General features: G+C 48.4%; 1 protein-coding gene across 3 annotated transcripts in view; it reads right to left on the reverse strand.

Annotated features, from left to right (window-relative positions):
* The window catches only part of TAF7L (TATA-box binding protein associated factor 7 like), a 156127-nt gene that overhangs the window by 125027 nt on the left and 11273 nt on the right, over positions 1–19827 (reverse strand). For all 3 annotated transcript variants that reach the window (XM_063936953.1, XM_063936952.1, XM_063936951.1), the window contains exon 2: positions 10954–10998. In XM_063936953.1, the coding sequence (XP_063793023.1) occupies positions 10954–10966 (13 nt within the window). In that variant the 5' untranslated portion in view covers positions 10967–10998. The remainder of the gene's footprint in view (positions 1–10953; positions 10999–19827) is intronic.

A 19827-nucleotide genomic window follows, 5' to 3' on the forward strand; every position in this document is an offset into this window, starting at 1 on the left:
ACTGCATTTGATAATGATGTGCCTTTTTTGTATGCTGCAGGGGGACATAAGGTAAGAAATTTGACTTACCAGCCGTAGCAGTAGAGACAAGGTCCGAGAGGCCGTCTCCAAACAACTCCTCCCCCTTGTAAGGCAAGGACTTCATATGCCGCTTTGAATCGGTGTCTCCAGTCCACTGTTGTGTCCACAAGAGCCGCCTAGCAGAAATAGACATAGCGTTTATTCTGGAGCTTAGTAAACAAAGGTCTCTTTGAGCATCTCTCATATACAAGGCAGCCTCCCTGATATGCTCTATGGTCATTAAAATGGCATCCCTATCTAAGGTGTCAAGCTCCGTAGATAAGGAATCTGCCCATGCCACGACAGCACTACAAACCCAGGCCGACGCCATAGCCGGTCTAACAATAGTACCGGAATGAGTGTAAATGTGCTTCATGGTAATTTCCTGTCTGCGATCAGCAGGATCCTTGAGGGAAGCCGTATCCTGCGAAGGCAGTGCCACCTTTTTGGATAAGAGTGTCAGCGCCTTGTCTACGTTAGGCGAAGATTCCCATCGTATCCTATCAGTTTGTGGAAAAGGATACGCCATAAGAATCCTTTTGGGAACTTGTGGTCTCCTATCTGGAGATTCCCAAGCCTTTTCGCACAATTCGCTCAGCTCAAATGAGGACGGAAAGGTGACCTCAGGCTTTTTCTCTTTATACATGTGTACCCTCGTGTCAGGGACAGGGGGTTCCTCAGTAATATGCAAAACCTCTTTAATGGCAATAATCATGTACCGAATACCTTTTGCCACCTTCGGCTGTAATTTTGCATCTTCATACTCGACACTAGAGTCAGTATCCGTGTCGGTATCTGTGTCATCGATCTGGGATATTGTGCGCTTCTGAGGCCCCGAAGGTCCTGGCGCCACAGGGACAGGCATGGTCTGGCTACCTGACTGATCCCTAGCTTCAGCCTTGTCTAACCTTTTATGCAATAGATTGACCTTTGCATTTAAGACATTCAGCATTATCCATCCATTCCTGTGTCGGCGCTGCCGACGGCGATATGACATTCAAGCACTCCCCCTCCACATTAAGCGAGCCTTCCTCGTCAAACATGTCGACACACGCGTACCGACACTTCACACACACACACACACACACACAGGGAAACTCTTTTCTGAAGACAGTATCCCCTTTAAGGCCCCTTGGAGAGACAGAGAGAGAGTATGCCAGCACACACCCCAGCGCAATGACCTTGGAGACCAACACAAAATGTTTTTCCCCAGCCGCACTGTATAATATGTTTTCCGCCAATTATGTGCCCCTCTCTTTTAAACACCCCTTCACCGTGTGTAAGCAGGGGAGAGTCCGGGGAGAGTCCGGGGAGCTTCCTCTCAGCGGTGCTGTGGAGAGAAAATGGCGCTGGCGAGTGCTGAGGGAGAAGCCCCGCCCCCTTGACGGCGGGCTTCAGTCCCGCTCAAAGTTATTAAAAAATGGCGGGGGCTCTTTTATATACATGTACAGTGCCCACCTGTACATGTATATTGTCTTTTGCCATAAGAGAGGTGTTATATTGCTGCCCAGGGCGCCCCCCCTGCGCCCTGCACCCTTACAGTGACCGGAGTATGTGAGGTGTATGGGAGCAATGACGCACAGCTGCGGTGCTGTGCGTTACCTCAGTGAAGCTCTGAAGGCTTCTGCCGCCTGAGACGTCTTCTGACTTCGTTTCTTCTGGCTCTGTGAGGAGAACGGCGGCGCGGCTCTAGGGGTGTTCACCCCCTCTGGAGCTAATAGTGTCCAGTAGCCGAGGAAGCAGAGCCTATCAATTAAGAAGGTCTGCCCCTCTCTCCTTAATCCCTCGATGCAGGGAGCCTGTTGCCAGCAGTGCTCCCTGAAAAAAATGAAGAAAAAATCCAAACAAAAATGCTTCCTAGGCAGAGAACTCCGGGGAGCACCCTGCAGTGCACCCATCTCGCTCTGGGCACAGTGTAAAACTGAGGGACATAGAGGGAGGAGCCAGTGCACACCCAGAATCCAAAGCTTTCTTAAAGTGCCCTATCTCCTGCGGAGCCCGTCTATTCCCCATGGTCCTTACGGAGTCCCCAGCATCCTCTAGGACGTTAGGGAAAATATATATATATATATATATATATATATATATATATATATATAATTATTTCAAGCACATGCACAGTGGCCTTCTTGGATGGAAGAGGGATATGAGCTCCCATAAGATAAATGTAAATAAAAAAATGAAAACCCTGATAAAGCGCATAGATTGCTACAGAGGAGCATGTACCGCATAATGCGCCCAACTCAGACCTGATCGCTGTTGTGCATTTTTGCAGGGCAGCCGATTATTGATCGACTGCACATGCGTACGGATCGTATAGCGCAAAGGCCAAACTGCGAAAGAATCCAGCATCTTTTTTGATCGCTAGGCATACGCAAGGTGACTGACAGGAAGCGGACGTTTGGGGATGGTAACTGGCCGTTTTCTGGGAGTATCAGGAAAAACGCAGGTGTGCCCAAGCGTTTTCAGGGAGGGTGTGCGACATCAGCTCCAGCCTGTTGCTATCGCACTGTAGGAGTAGGTCCTGGACGACGCACAGACTGGAAAAAACGTTAGATGACGAGTTGCGAACAGATTTACAGCTGACCGGCGTATGCAGAGCTTTTCGCATGGCGTACGCAGACTTGCACGGGGCTGGTATTCACTGTTTGGGCAGCAACTATGTGATCGCAAACCTCTGTAAATTCACAAAGCGGCGATCAGGTCTGAATCGGGCCCAGTGTAAGCCCAGCTAGTAAAGACAGACAGCCAATCAGGAGCAGTCTTTGAGCATAAATTGAGCATAAATTTTTCCAAGTTATGCTCCTCCTCCATCCGTATTTCCCAATGGACTAGGGACATTTTATTTTATTTAGGGTCATTTTTATTATACACTTTTGTGGCACTGGAAGTGCAGGGGGACCCCATTGTTTTAGCTACAAACAGCACAGGCTGCATAATGTTGGCTTCATTATTTATTGCAGGTGAGAATGTTATTATTTCTAATCCTTTCTGACATGCAAAAAGCAACTGTAGGTATCTTTTGTTACCCATCATCATCCGCAGCACTCCCTTGCACCAGCCCTATCCTTGGTGCAAAAGAGACATCCAAGAACAGCCATATTTAGGTCTACATAGAACTCTACATAGCCTGCAATTCCATCAAACCGCTTCCTCACTGAATATTGCATACATGAGAATGTCCTGTGACAGCCCAGTTCAGTGGCAAGTTAGGATGTGACAGAAATATGTACTTTGCCATATATGTGTACGCTCGGCTCTGGAGCATACGCAGTAAAAAAAAAAGTCGCAAGATGTGTTCTGCAAAACGGTGCGCTTTCAACGCTGTATCATATTGTTCTGCTGAAGCTCATGGGTTTCCATTATGATTCCAGCCATGATCTAAGGGGAACAGTACAGAGAAGCCTTTAATCCCCAGCAGTATTAAGAAACGCTGGTTATAACCTTACTAAAAACTTATCAAAAGAGGTCAGGATAGGGAAGAAGGGATTTCACACAGAGTATAGTTGCAGTTCTCCTTAACCCTAATTTATGGGCTAAATCTAGAGCAGCCTTTAGCATATGTGTTGAATTTTTTTTTAAAATACTGTATCGCAACATATTTGCAGGAGCTTATTCCATTTTTGATTACTTGGAGAACTAAATAGCAGCAAAAAAACGAGTTTTATGGTAAGAACTTACCTTTGTTAAAACTCTTTCTGCGAGGTACACTGGGCTCCACAAGGAATAGACATAGGGGTGTAGAGTAGGATCACGATCCGAGGCACCAACAGGCTCAAAGCTTTGACTGTTCCCAGAATGCACAGCGCCGCCTCCTCTATAACCCCACCTCCCTGCACAGGAGCTCAGTTTTTAGTTAACCAGCCCAATGCAGTAGCAGGAAAAGAGACGACAATAGTTAGTAGCCACATACACCACACTCTCACGACAGGAGAAGTGTCAGCAGCTAATGCCATACCAACCCAAAGAAGCTAAGTGCGTCAGGGTGGGCGCCTTGTGGAGCTCAGTGTACCTCGCAGAAAGAGTTTTAACAAAAGTAAGTTCTTACCATAAAACTTGTTTTCTGCTGCGGGGTACAGTGGGCTCCACAAGAAATAGATATAGGGGATGTCCTAAAGCAGTTCCTTATGGGAGGGGACGCACTGTAGCGGGCACAAGAACCCGGCGTCCAAAGGAAGCATCCTGGAAAGCGGCAGTATCGAAGGCATAGAACCTTATAAACGTGTTCACAGAGGACCACGTAGCCGCCTTGCACAATTTTGTTCAAGGGTCGCACCACGGCGGGCCGCCCAAGAAGGTCCAACAGACAGAGTAGAATGGGCCGTAATGTGAGCAGGAGCTGACAGACCAGCCCTCACATAAGCATGTGCAATCACCATTCTAATCCATCTGGCCAAAGTTTGCTTGTGAGCAGGCCAGCCCCGTTTGTGAAATCCAAACAGCACAAAGAGAGAATCAGATTTCCTAATAGAAGCAGTTCTCTTCACATAAATACGGAGAGCCCGTACCACATCCAAAGACCGCTCTTTGGGAGACAGATCAGGAGAAACAAGTGCCGGAACCACAATCTCCTGGTTAAGGTGGAACGAAGAAACCACCTTAGGTAAATATCCGGAACGAGTCCTAAGAACCGCCCGGTCACAGTGAAATATCAGATATGGGGAACTACAGGACAAGGCACCCAAATACGACACTCTTCTAGCTGAAGGAATAGCCAGGAGAAACACCACCTTAAGGGAAAGCCACTTAAGGTCAGCTGAACCAAGAGGTTCAAACGGAGACTCTTGTAACGCCTCCAAAACCACCGACAAGTCCCAAGGAGCCACAGGCAGGACATAGGGAGGCTGGATACGCAACACGCCCTGAGTAAAGGTATGCACATCAGGTAAGGTCGCAATTTTTCTCTGAAACCACACCGATAAGGCAGATATTTGAACCTTGAGGGAGGCCAGACGCAGGCCTAAGTCCAGGCCCTGCTGAAGAAAAGCCAACAACTTGGCTACACTAAACTTGGAAGCGTCATAATCGTTAGATGCGAACCAAAGTAAAAACGCCAGACCCTATAGTAAATCCGAGCCGAAGCCTGTTTCCGGGCGCGCAACATAGTTTGAATGACCGCCTCAGAAAACCCTTTAGCCCTTAAGACGGAAGCTTCAAGAGCCACGCCGTCAAAGACAGCCGGGCTATGTCCTAGTAGACACAGGGGCCCTGAACGAGGAGGTCTTGGCGTTGTGGAAGTAGAATTGGACGCTCTGACGATAGGCCTTGCAGGTCTGAGAACCAGTGCCGTCTGGGCCATGCTGGAGCTATGAGAAGCAGAATTCCTTTTTCTTGCTTGAACTTCCGAATTACCCTGGGCAGGAGTGACACCGGAGGGAACACGTACGGCAGCCGAAACCTCCACGGTACCGCCAGCGCATCCACGAATGCTGCTTGAGGATCCCTTGTCCTTGCTCCGAAGACCGGAACCTTGTGATTGTGTCGAGACGCCATCAGATCCACATCTGGAAGGCCCCACTTTTCCACTAGGAGTTGAAACACTTCTGGATGGAGGTCCCACTCGCCGGCATGTACGTCCTGACGACTAAGAAAGGCCGCTTCCCAATTCAGGACTCCCGGAATGAATGTTACCGATATGGCCGGTAGATGGTGTTCTGCCCAATGTAGAGTCCGTGAGACTTCCTTCATTGCCAAACGGCTTTGAGTGCCGCCTTGATGATTTAAGTAAGCCACTGTGGTGGCGTTGTCCGACTGTACTTGAACAGGACGGTTCCGAATTAAATGCTGAGCCAGGTTCAACGCATTGAAAACCGCCCGCAATTCCAGAATGTTGATCGAGAGGAGAGATTCCTCCTTGGTCCACCGACCCTGAAGGGAGTGTTGCTCCAGCACCGCTCCCCAACCTCCGAGACTGGCATCTGTCGTCAACAGGACCCATTCAGATATCCAGAAGGGACGGCCCCTGCACAATCGTTGGTCCCGGAGCCACCAGTGCAGCTACAGACGGACCTCCGGAGTCAATGAGATCATGTGAGACCTGATCCGGTGAGGCAGGCCATCCCACTTGGCTAGACTCTGCCTCTGGAGGGGGCGAGAATGGACATGAGCATACTCCACCATGTCGAATGCTGATACCACGAGGCCCAGCACCTGCATTGCCGAATGTATCGACACTTGCGGACGAGAAAGGAAGCAACGAATCCTGTCCTGAAGCTTCAGGACTTTCTCCTGACACAAGAACAACCTCTGGTTGTGAGTGTCCAATAGCGCTCCCAGATGCACCATGCTTTGAGCAGGGATCGGGGAGGATTTCTTCCAGTTGATGAGCCACCTGTGGGCTTGTAGAAACCGGACCGTCATATGCAGATGTCGCAGGAGAAGTTCTGGGGAATTTGCCAGGATTAACAAGTTGTCCAGATACGGCAGTATCCTGACCCCTTGACGGCGGAGTACCACCGTCATCACCGCCATAACTTTTGTGAAGACTCGCGGAGCCGTTGTTAAACCAAAAGGTAACGCCCGAAACTGGTAATGGAGGTTGCCAATAGCAAACCTCAGGTATTGCCGATGTGACCCTGCTATAGGAATATGCAGGTAAGCATCATGTATGTCCAGGGAGACCATGTAGTCCCCAGGTTCCAAGGCCAGAGCTATAGAGAGAACTTGGAAACTTTCACAAACCTGTTCAATGTCTTGGAGGTTGAGAATGGGCCGGGAGGACCCATTCGGTTTCGGAACTAGAAACAACGGAGAATAGTACCCCCGGCCCCTCTGCGCAAGAGGCACCTGTACGACGACTCCTGTATCCAGGAGGGTCTGTACCACCGATTGCAGAGTGTTTGCCTTTTTTCTGGTCCAACGGGACGTCTGTCTGGCAAAATCGATGAGGGGGTCGGTTTTTGAAGGCTATGGCGTAACCTCGAGTGACGACTTCCCGTACCCAGGCATCTGAAGTGGTCTTCAACCATTCCTGGGTATACCCTAGAAGCCGGCCCCCCACCCTGGGATCCCCCAGGGGGAGGCCCGCCCCGTCATGCGGCAGGCTTATCGGCCTTGGAAGCTGGCTGACGGGCCGCCCAGGCTCTTTTTGGCTTTGGCTTACCAGGTTTGGAAGTGCGGACCTGCTTGTGGTACGCCTGACCTTTTTCTTTACCTGAAGGACGAAAGGGGTGAAAGGAAGTACCTTTAGCCTTCGACACAGAAGGAGCGGTACTTGGCAGACAGGCAGTTTTGGCAGTAGCCAAGTCAGCCACTATCTTATTTCTTATTTAAGTCCTCCCCAAATAGAATATCTCCCTTGAAAGGGAGTACCTCCAGGGTTTTTCTAGAGTCCAGATCCACAGACCAGGATCTCAGCCACAATATCCGGCGAGCCAGGACTGATGTAGTAGAGGCCTTGGCTGCTAGGACACTGGCATCAGAAGCCGCCTCTTTAATATAGCGAGAAGCTGTGACAATATACGACAAGCATTGTCTAGCATGGTTAGAAGAAATTTCAGCTTCTAACTCCAAGGCCCATGCTTCAATAGCCTCTGCAGCCCATGTTGCTGCAATAGTGGGCCTTTGTGCAGCACCCGTGAGGGTGTAGATCGCTTTAAGACAACCCTCCACGCGTTTATCCGTAGGCTCTTTTAGAGACGTGACGGTAGTGACAGGCAGAGCTGAGGAAACCACCATCCTAGCCACATGTGAGTCTACTGGAGGAGGCGTTTCCCAATTCTTAGACAACTCTGGCGCGAGGGGATAGCGAGCCAGCATCTTCTTTTGAGGCACAAACTTTGTACCGGGGTTTTCCCAGGGTTCCTCACGTATAGCCACTAGCTGATCAGAGTGAGGTAAAACTTGTTTAACCACCTTCTGGCGCTTGAACCTATATGGTTTCTTAGGAGGGACGGATGGCTCGGGATCATCCATAATCTGTAGAATTAACTTAATAGCCTCCAAAAGATCAGGAACATCCACATGTGAACTACCCTCCCCATCAGCCGTATCTGTCAGAACCTGTGGGGTCAGTGTATGTGCTTCAGTGTATGTGTCTTCATCAGATGAGGTGTCAGTGACAGCAGTGGATTGTGAGGAGACAAGCGCTCACTTAGAGGACCTCTTGGACTTAGGCGAGCGATGGTCAGACTTTTTTGTAGTCAGGGACTGGTTCAACTTCTTCAATTGAGCAGATAAATCGTCCGCCCACAGCGGGTTAGCTGCAGGTACCACATACGGTTGTACCGGCATTTGGGGGTCCCATAGGGGGTGTTAGTTTATGAACTAGCGTATGCAGAAGCGGTCCACGGTGGGTCATTATGTACCTCCGTTGCCACAGTCCCACTGGGGGGCAAGGAGCCCCCAAAACCAGAGCCCACAGCTGCTATATTCCCCTCATAGTGATCTGTGGCTTCAGCAACACCGGCAGTGTGTTCAGCCCCAGAACCGTTACCCTCAGAAGCAGACATGATATAACTTGCAGTATCAGGTAACACAGTACAATTGGCAGCAGCACAATACCTCTTACCCAAACCCCTGCGCAGTGTAGTCAGCACTGGCAGAGATAAAGGAGAGATATGGTGACTAAATCACAGAGAAAAATACGTATTAAAGTATATCTTTGTGAAAATCCTATATCAATATAAAACCTGACGTACCAAGCCCCCTCAGGTTATAGAATATAGGGATAGCAAGTTGAGTGAAAGACACGAAATGGACACCACTCAGCTATCTAATGCACACACAGATAGTCACAGTTTGTACAATGCAGAGGTTATTACTAACAATAATACTGCACTGGACTAGCTTATATATATAGCTATATAGTCAATAGATATAACACTACACAGTAAGAACTGGATGTATATCACAGGGTAATTGTATTAGAAAACCCTGACTAAATGCACTCTTTCTTAACTAGCACTGTCTAAAAAGGCAGGTAGAATAGTTAAGTGTCATGTAAAGTCAGAGCACTGACAACCAGGCGGCTTTACACAGGAGGATTTGCCCAAGCAGTCCCAGGAACAGTGAAGCTGAGTGATAATGGCACCCAGACACTGACAGGGAGTGAGGGAGAGACAGATATGCAGCTCCAGGGTGGGAACATTTGCGGGTAATGGCACCCTGGGGCTGGGCTTCAGGTCTCAGCCTTATACCCCTGCTGGCAAAACCACCGGGTACTGTGGGCTACTGAAAATAGTTTAGAGAGAAAACCTGACCTGCACCCATGCCCTGGTGATCTAGTGGGATCGCCTGTACTGCCACAGTGTCCACCGCCAGCGCGCGCGCGGCCCGCCTCCCACTGACCGCGCCGGATCGCGATAAAGACCGGGTCCCGCAAGCGGGACCCACTCACCACCTCCCGAAGCGCGGCCACGCAATCCCGGAGAGCCCCAGTCGTGTGTGCCTGACGTGAAGAAAACCGGAGCCTCCTGCTGTAGTTACCCGGCAACCAGGGCTCGGGACTGTACAGCGCCGCTGGGGAGAGCTGGAGCTGCAACAGTGAATGTTTTCTGACATTTACCACCGCTGCTGCCCTTGAAGTCTTCACTTTTTTCTTCAAAAAAAGCTCTTCTTAGGGCTGCCTGGAGCAGCCCCTCTGTTATGTGCCTGCTTACTGCAGCACCAACTACAAAACTGAGCTCCTGTGCAGTGAGGCGGGGTTATAGAGGAGGCGGCGCTGTGCATTCTGGGAACAGTCAAAGCTTTTGAGCCTGTTGGTGCCTTGGATCAAGATCCTACTCTACACCCCTATGTCTATTCCTTGTGGAGCCCAGTGTACCCCGCAGCAGAAATGGGTGTTCATTTTACCAATGTTTGGTTAGCAGATTTAATATCCAAAAATTGTAGCACTACGTAGAAAATTATTAAACCCTCTCCCCACCAATACCAATAGTTTTGCCAGAGTGCAAGCCAGGATCTATCATTTAGCAAATGGATACCAGGCCGGAACACTGTTGAGAAATATGGTCTGCCTTCAACATAAGTTCGAGGATGACCTCATAGATGGTCTTCTGAATACTTCTGCCCCAATTACATTTTACCAAGAACATACGGGAAAGGCTTGTATTGCAGAGCAGCTGTTTCCATAATACGAGAGTGGTTCAATAAGTTGGGCAAGAAGACCTTGCACGTGTGTAATGCTGTCTATTTCACTCTAATTTCCCACAAGGCCAGAGCAGGTAGACCACTGCTTCCTCTCACGGCCATTAGACTGCGCCTCATCTCAGTCATACTGTCCCCACTTCGATTTTAAGATGGCAAGGCTGGCAAAAACATGGTCAAACATTGAGGTGCGTGGTGTGATCAGATCTCTGCACCTAAAGGGCCCATCAGCAACTAAAAGTCATTGCCAGCTCGTCGAGGTGTACCGTGATAATGTCATGTCATAGAAACAGGTTTGGTGCACTACCTGTGGTGGACATGCTTAGCCAGCTGGATCACTGCTCATCTTGAATATCTGTCCTGCCATTATCATAGGCAGTGCACCGAACCAAAACCCGTTTCTGTGACATGATGTTATCACCGTACACCTCGACGAGATGGTGATGAATTTCAGCTGCTATGCCCTTTGAGGTGCGTAATGTGATCAGATTTCTGCACATAATGTTTGACCATGTCTCCACCATCTTACAACTGATGTTAGGACAGTATGACCAATATGAGGTGCAGTCTAATAGTATTGAGGGGTGAGGGGTCTACCTTCTCTGGTCTGGCGGGAAATTAGAATGTAATAGAATACATTACACATGTGAGCAAAACATGGATGCTACGGTGCAAGAAACAACCCCCCCCCCTCCGCCCACACTGACATTTCCATTTTATCTATACGATCCCCTAGAATACATATTGCAGTGCAGTATAGATTGCTCTGCATTTAACAACAGACAACGGGAAATAGAAACTCATTACTTATAGATGTCATCTTGATTCCTCGGCGGGCTCTTCATACAGCACCTGCAATAAAGGAAAGTGAACGTTAGTTCAAATTACTGAACACTAATATAGTATCCAATATATACAGTGGCGACATTTGTCCAACTGCCCTCAAATACAGGTCTGCATTTTTAAATGAATAGTTGGCAAAAATTAAATACAATTTGCAAAGGACACTTTCCTACTGAGCTGGTGCACCAATGCATGTGGCGCAGTCTATGTAATCCTCAGGCACAGATTCCTCTCAGCCAATGTACCAGGACATAAGGCTAAAGGTGGCAGAGAAATTTATGATAAAACAGGGGAAATTTAAGATATGTAAGTATATATGTTATACTTCTAAATGAAAACAAAGAAACCTAATTCCCATGTTTTCCAGCCATACTTATACAATTTATGGTCCTTGCTAGTTAAAATATTGTAATATGTGTGTATTACTCAAAAATTTATAATATGGCGCTTGTGTGAGAAGCACTGACAGAAAGCATTAAATCCCAATAACAAACTATAGCTGAACTAGAGTAATTACCCAGTCTACAGAAAGGAGGAGACGTCAGTGTGATTGGTAAAGTATACATTAGCTTAGTCATCTGAGAAGGACAACGTGTCCTCTTTTAATCTGCATTTTTGCACATCAGTATTAACATCTGATCAGTTATACTCTTATGTAATAAATAGAACAGATTTAAATGCCTAATTATTTATTCAACAAAAATAAGACACTCGGAATAAAGCCATGTGTGACAAAGTAAGTAAAACTCTTCATTCAGTAACTTGTATAACCAATAATAACAACACCACCAGCAGCAACTATTGGCTGTGTGAGTTTATCAGGTCATCGTATTTATACATTACATTATTATAAATAATATTTGAGGAGTATAGAAAACTCCACCTTATAGCACTGATTAAGTCGACTGAGGAATAAGGGCGCCTGTATACATGTGCTCTTTTGGGTACAGCCCAACCATATTAACGGGATTGAGATCTGAGGGTTTATGTCCAGCGGGCTTATGTAATAGCCTGCGAGCGGAACGCTCTGCGGAATTCCTGGCGAATCTGCCTGTATTTTTAAAGCAGAGAGCATTTAAAAGGCAAAACCAGGTTTGTTTTGCCTTTTAAATGATTGTCGCTTGAAAATACAGGCAGACTCACCGGCATTTCTGCAGAGCGTGCAGCTCGCAGGCTATTACATAAGCCCCCTGGACTTTTACTTGATTTTTTTACTATTTCTGTCATTCATTTGTAGAGCTTCTGCTGTGCTTAGGATCACTGTCCTATTACAGTGCATCCGGAAAGTATTCACAGCGCTTCACTTTTTTCCACATTTTGTTATGTTACAGTCTTATTCCAAAATGGAATAAGGAGATTTATGGTAGACTTACCATAGTTAAAACTCTTTCTGCGAGGTACATTGGATTCCACAGGGATTAACATCGGGGTGTGGAGTTGGATCTTGATCCGAGGCACCAACAGGCTAAAGCTTTGACTGTTCCCAGGATGCATTGCACCGCCTCCTCTATAACCCCACTTCCAGGCACTGGAGCTCAGTTTCGTTAACCAGTCCAATGCAGTCACAGGTAAAAGAGAAGGTAGATGTTAGTCAGATAGAACCACATTCTCACAACAGGAGAAGGGACTAGCGGTTAATGCCATACAAACCCAAAGAAGCTAAGTGCGTCAGGGTGGGCGCCCTGTGGAATCCAGTGTACCTCGCACAAAAAGATTTAAGAACGGTAAGTCTACCATAAATCTCCTTTTCTGCAGTGGGGTACACTGGTATTCCACAGGGAACAACATCGGGGATGTCCTAAAGCAATTCCTCATGGGAGGGGATGCACTGTAGCTGGCACAAGAACCCGACTTATTCGCAGGCCAGCCACGTTTGTGAAAGCCAAAAAGTACAAAAAGGGTATCTGACCTCCTGAGGGAGACAGTACTCTCTACGTAAATACGGAGAGCCTGTACTACATCCAAAGACCGCTCTTTGGAGGACAAACCAGAAGAGATAAAGGCCAGAACCACAATCTCTTGGTTAAGATGAAAAGATACCACCTTAGGTAGATAACCAGGGCGAGTTCGAAGAACTGCCCGGTCACGGTGAAAAATCAGAAAGGGTGGGCAACAGGACTAGGTGCAGTGGAGAGGCCAAAAGGCAATGTCTGGAACGGATAGTAACAGTCCTGTAGTGCAAACCTTAGATAGGGCTGGTGAGGCGGCCAGATCGGAATGTGAAGGTACGCATCCTTGATATCCAGGGATACCAGGAATTCCCCCTCCTCCAGACCTGAAACCACCGCTCTCAGAGACTCCATGTTGAACTTGAATACTTGCAAGAATGGGTTCAAGGACTTTAGGTTCAATATTGGCCTTACCGAACCGTCCGGTTTCGGTACCACAAACAGGTTTGAATAACCACCCCTGTTTCTTAGATGAGATGGAACTGGAACAATGACATTTGTTTGTACCAATTTGTGAATGGCTTCCTGTAGGATAGCACTTTCTGTCAGCGAAGCTGGTAAGCCTGATTTGAAGAATCTATGAGGCGGGAGTTCCTGAAACTCCAGTCTGTACCCCTGGGTAACAATATCTTTCACCCAGGGGTCTAGGCATGATGACGCCCAGACGTGACTGAAATCTGTTAGTCTCGCTCCCACCTGACTGATCCCCAGGCTGGGAGGTCCACCGTCATGCTGAAGACTTGGAGGAAGCAGAACCTGGTTTCTGTTCCTGGGAACCTGTTGGTGCAGGTTTTCTGGGTTTTCCCCAACCTCATCTAAAGAAGGTTGTGGGGCCCTTGGATTTTTAAAATTTTGCGGTCCGAAAGGACTGCAGTGTAGACGTAGGATAAGATTTCCGAGCAAGTGCAGCTGCGGACGGAAGAAAGGTCAACTTACCCGCAGTTGCCATGGATATCCACGCATCCACTGCTTCCCCAAACAGGGCCTGAGCAGTGAAGGGTAGATTCTCCATGCTCTTTTTGGATTCCGCATCCGCTGTCCATTGGAGTAGCCAGAGTTCTCTGCGTGCCGAGACTGCCATGGAAGTAGCCCTCGCATTAAGCAGGCCAATGTCCTTCATGGCGTCCACCAAGAAACCTGCCAAATCCTGTATGTGACGTAAAAACAAGTCAATGTCACTCATATCCATTCCTCTAGTAATGTGCCTGCTCACCTTACTATGGCTTTAGAATTCCACGCACAAGCAATAGTGGGCCTTAAGGCCACGCCTGTAGCAGTGTATAGTGATTTGAGCATAGTCTCAATCTTGTGGTCAGCCGGCTCCTTTAAGGCGGTTGAACCGGGGACAGGCAAAACCACCTTTTTTGACAACCTAGATACAGAAGCGTTTACTATAGGTGGGTTTTCCCACTTTATCCTGTCCCCTTCCAGGAAAAGAAAAGCAATGAGAATTCTTTTTAGGAATTTGGAATGTTTTCTCTGGGTTTTCCCAGGATATCTCAAACAAGGAATTTAACTCCTTAGAAGCAGGGAAGGTAATAGAGGATTTCTCTGACGTCCTAAGTGGATGCTGGGACTCCGTAAGGACCATGGGGAATAGCGGCTCCGCAGGAGACTGGGCACAACTAAAGAAAGCTTTAGGACTACCTGGTGTGCACTGGCTCCTCCCACTATGACCCTCCTCCAGACCTCAGTTAGAATCTTGTGCCCGGCTGAGCTGGATGCACACTAGGGGCTCTCCTGAGCTCCTAGAATAGAAAGTATACTTTTAGGTTTTTTATTTTCAGTGAGATCTGCTGGCAACAGACTCACTGCTACGAGGGACTAAGGGGAGAAGAAGCGAACCTACCTGCATGCAGCTAGCTTGGGCTTCTTAGGCTACTGGACACCATTAGCTCCAGAGGGATCGAACACAGCCTCGGTCGTCCGGTCCCGGAGCCGCGCCGCCGTCCCCCTTACAGAGCCAGAAGCAAGAAGATGGTCCTGGAAATCGGCGGCAGAAGACTTCGGTCTTCAACAAGGTAGCGCACAGCACTGCAGCTGGGCGCCATTGCTCCTCATGCACACCTCACACTCCGGTCACTGATGGGTGCAGGGCGCTGGGGGGGTGCACCCTGAGCAGCAATATTAAACACCTTGCTGGCATAAAACTCACATAATATAGTCTTAGAGGCTATATATGTGAAAAATACCCCTGCCAGATACCCATAAAAAAGCGGGAGAAGTCTGCCGAAAAAGGGGCGGTGCTATCTCCCTCAGCACACTGGCGCCATTTTTCCCTCACATCTCCGCTCTAAGGATCGCTCCCAGGCTCTCCCCTGCAGTTTCAAGACTACAAAGGGTAAAAAAGAGAGGGGGGGCACTAAATTTAGGCGCAGTAGTATACATATAAGCAGCTATAAGGGAAAATCACTCAGTTATAGTGTTAATCCCTGTGTTATATAGCGCTCTGGTGTGTGCTGGCATACTCTCTCTCTGTCTCCCCAAAGGGCTTTGTGGGGTCCTGTCCTCAGTCAGAGCATTCCCTGTGTGTGCGCGGTGTGTCGGTACGGCTGTGTCGACATGTTTGATGAGGAGGCTTATGTGGAGGCGGAGCAGATGCCGATAAATGTGATGTCACCCCCTGCGGGGCCGACACCTGAGTGCATGGACTTGTGGAAGGAATTACGTGAAAGTGTCAACTCCTTACATAAAAGGTTTGACGACATAGCAGATGTGGGACAGCCGGCTTCTCAGCTCGTGCCTGCCCAACTGTCTCAAAAGCCATCAGGGGCTCTAAAACGCCCGCTACCTCAGATGGCAGACACAGATGTCGACACGGATACTGAATCCAGTGTCGACGACGATGAGACTAATGTAACTTCCAATAGGGGCACACGTTACATGATTGAGGCAATGAAAAATGTGTTGCACATTTCTGATGTTACCCCAGGTACCACAAAAAAGGGTATTATGTTTGGGGAGAAAAAACTACCAGTGGTTTTTCCCCCATCTGATGAATTAAATGAGGTGTGTGAAGAAGCGTGGCCTTCCCCCGATAAGAAACTGGTAATTTCTAAAAATAAGATTTTACTTACCGATAAATCTATTTCTCGGAGTCCGTAGTGGATGCTGGGGTTCCTGAAAGGACCATGGGGAATAGCGGCTCCGCAGGAGACAGGGCACAAAAAGTAAAGCTTTTCCGATCAGGTGGTGTGCACTGGCTCCTCCCCCTATGACCCTCCTCCAGACTCCAGTTAGGTACTGTGCCCGGACGAGCGTACACAATAAGGGAGGATTTTGAATCCCGGGTAAGACTCATACCAGCCACACCAATCACACCGTACAACTTGTGATCTAAACCCAGTTAACAGTATGATAACAGCGGAGCCTCTGAAAGATGGCTTCCTTTAACAATAACCCGAATTAGTTAACAATAACTATGTACAACTTATGCAGATAATCCGCACTTGGGATGGGCGCCCAGCATCCACTACGGACTCCGAGAAATAGATTTATCGGTAAGTAAAATCTTATTTTCTCTATCGTCCTAGTGGATGCTGGGGTTCCTGAAAGGACCATGGGGATTATACCAAAGCTCCCAAACGGGCGGGAGAGTGCGGATGACTCTGCAGCACCGAATGAGAGAACTCCAGGTCCTCCTTAGCCAGAGTATCAAATTTGTAAAATTTTACAAACGTGTTCTCCCCTGACCACGTAGCTGCTCGGCAAAGTTGTAATGCCGAGACCCCTCGGGCAGCCGCCCAAGATGAGCCCACCTTCCTTGTGGAGTGGGCCTTTACAGATTTAGGCTGTGGCAAGCCTGCCACAGAATGTGCAAGTTGGATTGTGCTACAGATCCAACGAGCAATCGTCTGCTTAGACGCAGGAGCACCCATCTTGTTGGGTGCATACAATATAAACAACGAGTCAGATTTTCTGACTCCAGCTGTCCTTGCAATATATATTTTTAATGCTCTGACAACGTCCAGTAACTTGGAGTCCTCCAAGTCACTTGTAGCCGCAGGCACTACAATAGGCTGGTTCAGATGAAATGCTGACACCACCTTAGGGAGAAAATGCGGACGAGTTCGCAGTTCTGCCCTGTCCGAATGGAAAATCAGATATGGGCTTTTGTAAGATAAAGCTGCCAATTCTGACACTCTCCTGGCAGAAGCCAGGGCTAGAAGCATGGTCACTTTCCATGTGAGATATTTCAAATCCACCTTTTTTAGTGGTTCAAACCAATGAGATTTTAGGAAGTCCAAAACCACATTTAGATCCCACGGTGCCACTGGAGGCACCACAGGAGGCTGTATATGCAGCACTCCCTTAACAAAGGTCTGGACTTCAGGGACTGAAGCCAATTCTTTTTGAAAGAAAATCGACAGGGCCGAAATTTGAACCTTAATAGATCCCAATTTGAGACCCATTGACAATCCTGATTGCAGGAAATGTAGGAATCGACCCAGTTGAAATTCCTCCGTCGGAGCACTCCGATCTTCGCACCACGCAACATATTTTCGCCAAATTCGGTGATAATGTTGCACGGTTACTTCCTTCCTTGCTTTAATCAAAGTAGGAATGACTTCTTCCGGCATGCCTCTTTCCTTTAGGATCCGGCGTTCAACCGCCATGCCGTCAAACGCAGCCGCGGTAAGTCTTGAAACAGACAGGGACCCTGCTGAAGCAAGTCCCTCCTTAGAGGTAGAGGCCACGGATCTTCCGTGATCATCTCTTGAAGTTCCGGGTACCAAGTCCTTGGCCAATCCGGAACCACTAGTATCGTTCTTACGCCTCTTTGCCGTATAATTCTCAATACTTTTGGTATGAGAGGCAGAGGAGGAAACACATACACCGACTGGTACACCCAAGGCGTTACCAGCGCGTCCACAGCTATTGCCTGCGGATCTCTTGACCTGGCGCAATACCTGTCCAGTTTTTTGTTGAGGCGAGACGCCATCATGTCCACCATTGGTCTTTCCCAACGGGTTACCAGCATGTGGAAGACTTCTGGATGAAGTCCCCACTCTCCCGGGTGAAGATCGTGTCTGCTGAGGAAGTCTGCTTCCCAGTTGTCCACTCCCGGGATGAACACTGCTGACAGTGCTATCACATGATTCTCTGCCCAGCGAAGAATCCTTGCAGCTTCTGCCATTGCCCTCCTGCTTCTTGTGCCGCCCTGTCTGTTCACATGGGCGACTGCCGTGATGTTGTCCGACTGGATCAATACCGGTTTTCCCTGAAGCAGAGGTTCTGCCTGGTTTAGAGCATTGTATATTGCTCTTAGTTCCAGAATGTTTATGTGAAGAGACGTTTCCAGGCTCGTCCATACTCCCTGGAAGTTTCTTCCTTGTGTGACTGCTCCCCAGCCTCTCAGGCTGGCGTCCGTGGTCACCAGGATCCAATCCTGTATGCCGAATCTGCGGCCCTCCAATAGATGAGCACTCTGCAACCACCACAGAAGAGACACCCTTGTCCTTGGAGACAGGGTTATCCGTAGGTGCATCTGAAGATGCGACCCTGACCATTTGTCCAACAGATCCCTTTGGAAAATTCTTGCGTGGAATCTGCCGAATGGAATCGCTTCGTAAGAAGCCACCATTTTTCCCAGGACTCTTGTGCATTGATGTACAGACACCTTTCCTGGTTTTAGGAGGTTCCTGACAAGCTCGGATAACTCCTTGGCTTTTTCCTCCGGGAGAAAAACCTTTTTCTGAACCGTGTCCAGAATCATCCCTAGGAACAGCAGACGAGTTGTCGGCATTAACTGGGATTTTGGAATATTCAGAATCCACCCGTGCTGTTTTAGCACTTCTTGAGACAGTGCTAATCCCATCTCTAGCTGTTCTCTGGACCTCGCCCTTATTAGGAGATCGTCCAAGTATGGGATAATTAATACGCCTTTTCTTCGAAGAAGAATCATCATCTCGGCCATTACCTTTGTAAAGATCCGAGGTGCCGTGGACAATCCGAACGGCAGCGTCTGAAACTGATAGTGACAGTTTTGTACAACGAACCTGAGGTACCCCTGGTGTGAGGGGTAAATTGGAACGTGGAGATACGCATCCTTGATGTCCAAGGATACCATAAAGTTCCCCTCTTCCAGGTTCGCTATCACTGCTCTGAGTGACTCCATTTTGAACTTGAACTTCTTTATGTACAGGTTCAAGGACTTCAGATTTAGAATAGGCCTTACCGAGCCATCCGGCTTCGGTACCACAAAAAGAGTGGAATAATACCCCTTCCCTTGTTGCAGAAGAGGTACCTTGACTATCACCTGCTGAGAGTACAGCTTGTGAATGGCTTCCAACACCGTCTCCCTTTCGGAGGGGGACGTTGGTAAAGCAGACCTCAGGAAACGGCGAGGCGGATCTGTCTCTAATTCCAACCTGTATCCCTGAGATATTATCTGCAGGATCCAGGGATCTACTTGCGAGTGAGCCCACTGCGCGCTGTAATTTTTGAGACGACCGCCCACCGTCCCCGAGTCCGCTTGAGAAGCCCCAGCGTCATGCTGAGGCTTTTGTAGAAGCCGGGGAGGGCTTCTGATCCTGGGAAGGAGCTGCGTGTTGCTGTCTCTTCCCTCGACCTTTGCCTCGTGGCAAATATGAATAGCCCTTTGCTCTCTTATTTTTAAAGGAACGAAAGGGCTGCGGTTGAAAAGTCGGTGCCTTTTTCTGTTGGGGAGTGACTTGAGGTAGAAAGGTGGATTTCCCGGCTGTAGCCGTGGCCACCAAATCTGATAGACCGACTCCAAATAACTCCTCCCCCTTATACGGCAAAACTTCCATATGCCGTTTTGAATCCGCATCGCCTGTCCACTGTCGCGTCCATAAAGCTCTTCTGGCCGAAATGGACATAGCACTTACCCGTGATGCCAGTGTGCATATATCCCTCTGTGCATCAC

Source organism: Pseudophryne corroboree, chromosome 8 (genome assembly GCF_028390025.1).
Source record: "Pseudophryne corroboree isolate aPseCor3 chromosome 8, aPseCor3.hap2, whole genome shotgun sequence".
Classification (NCBI taxonomy): Eukaryota; Metazoa; Chordata; class Amphibia; order Anura; family Myobatrachidae; genus Pseudophryne; species Pseudophryne corroboree.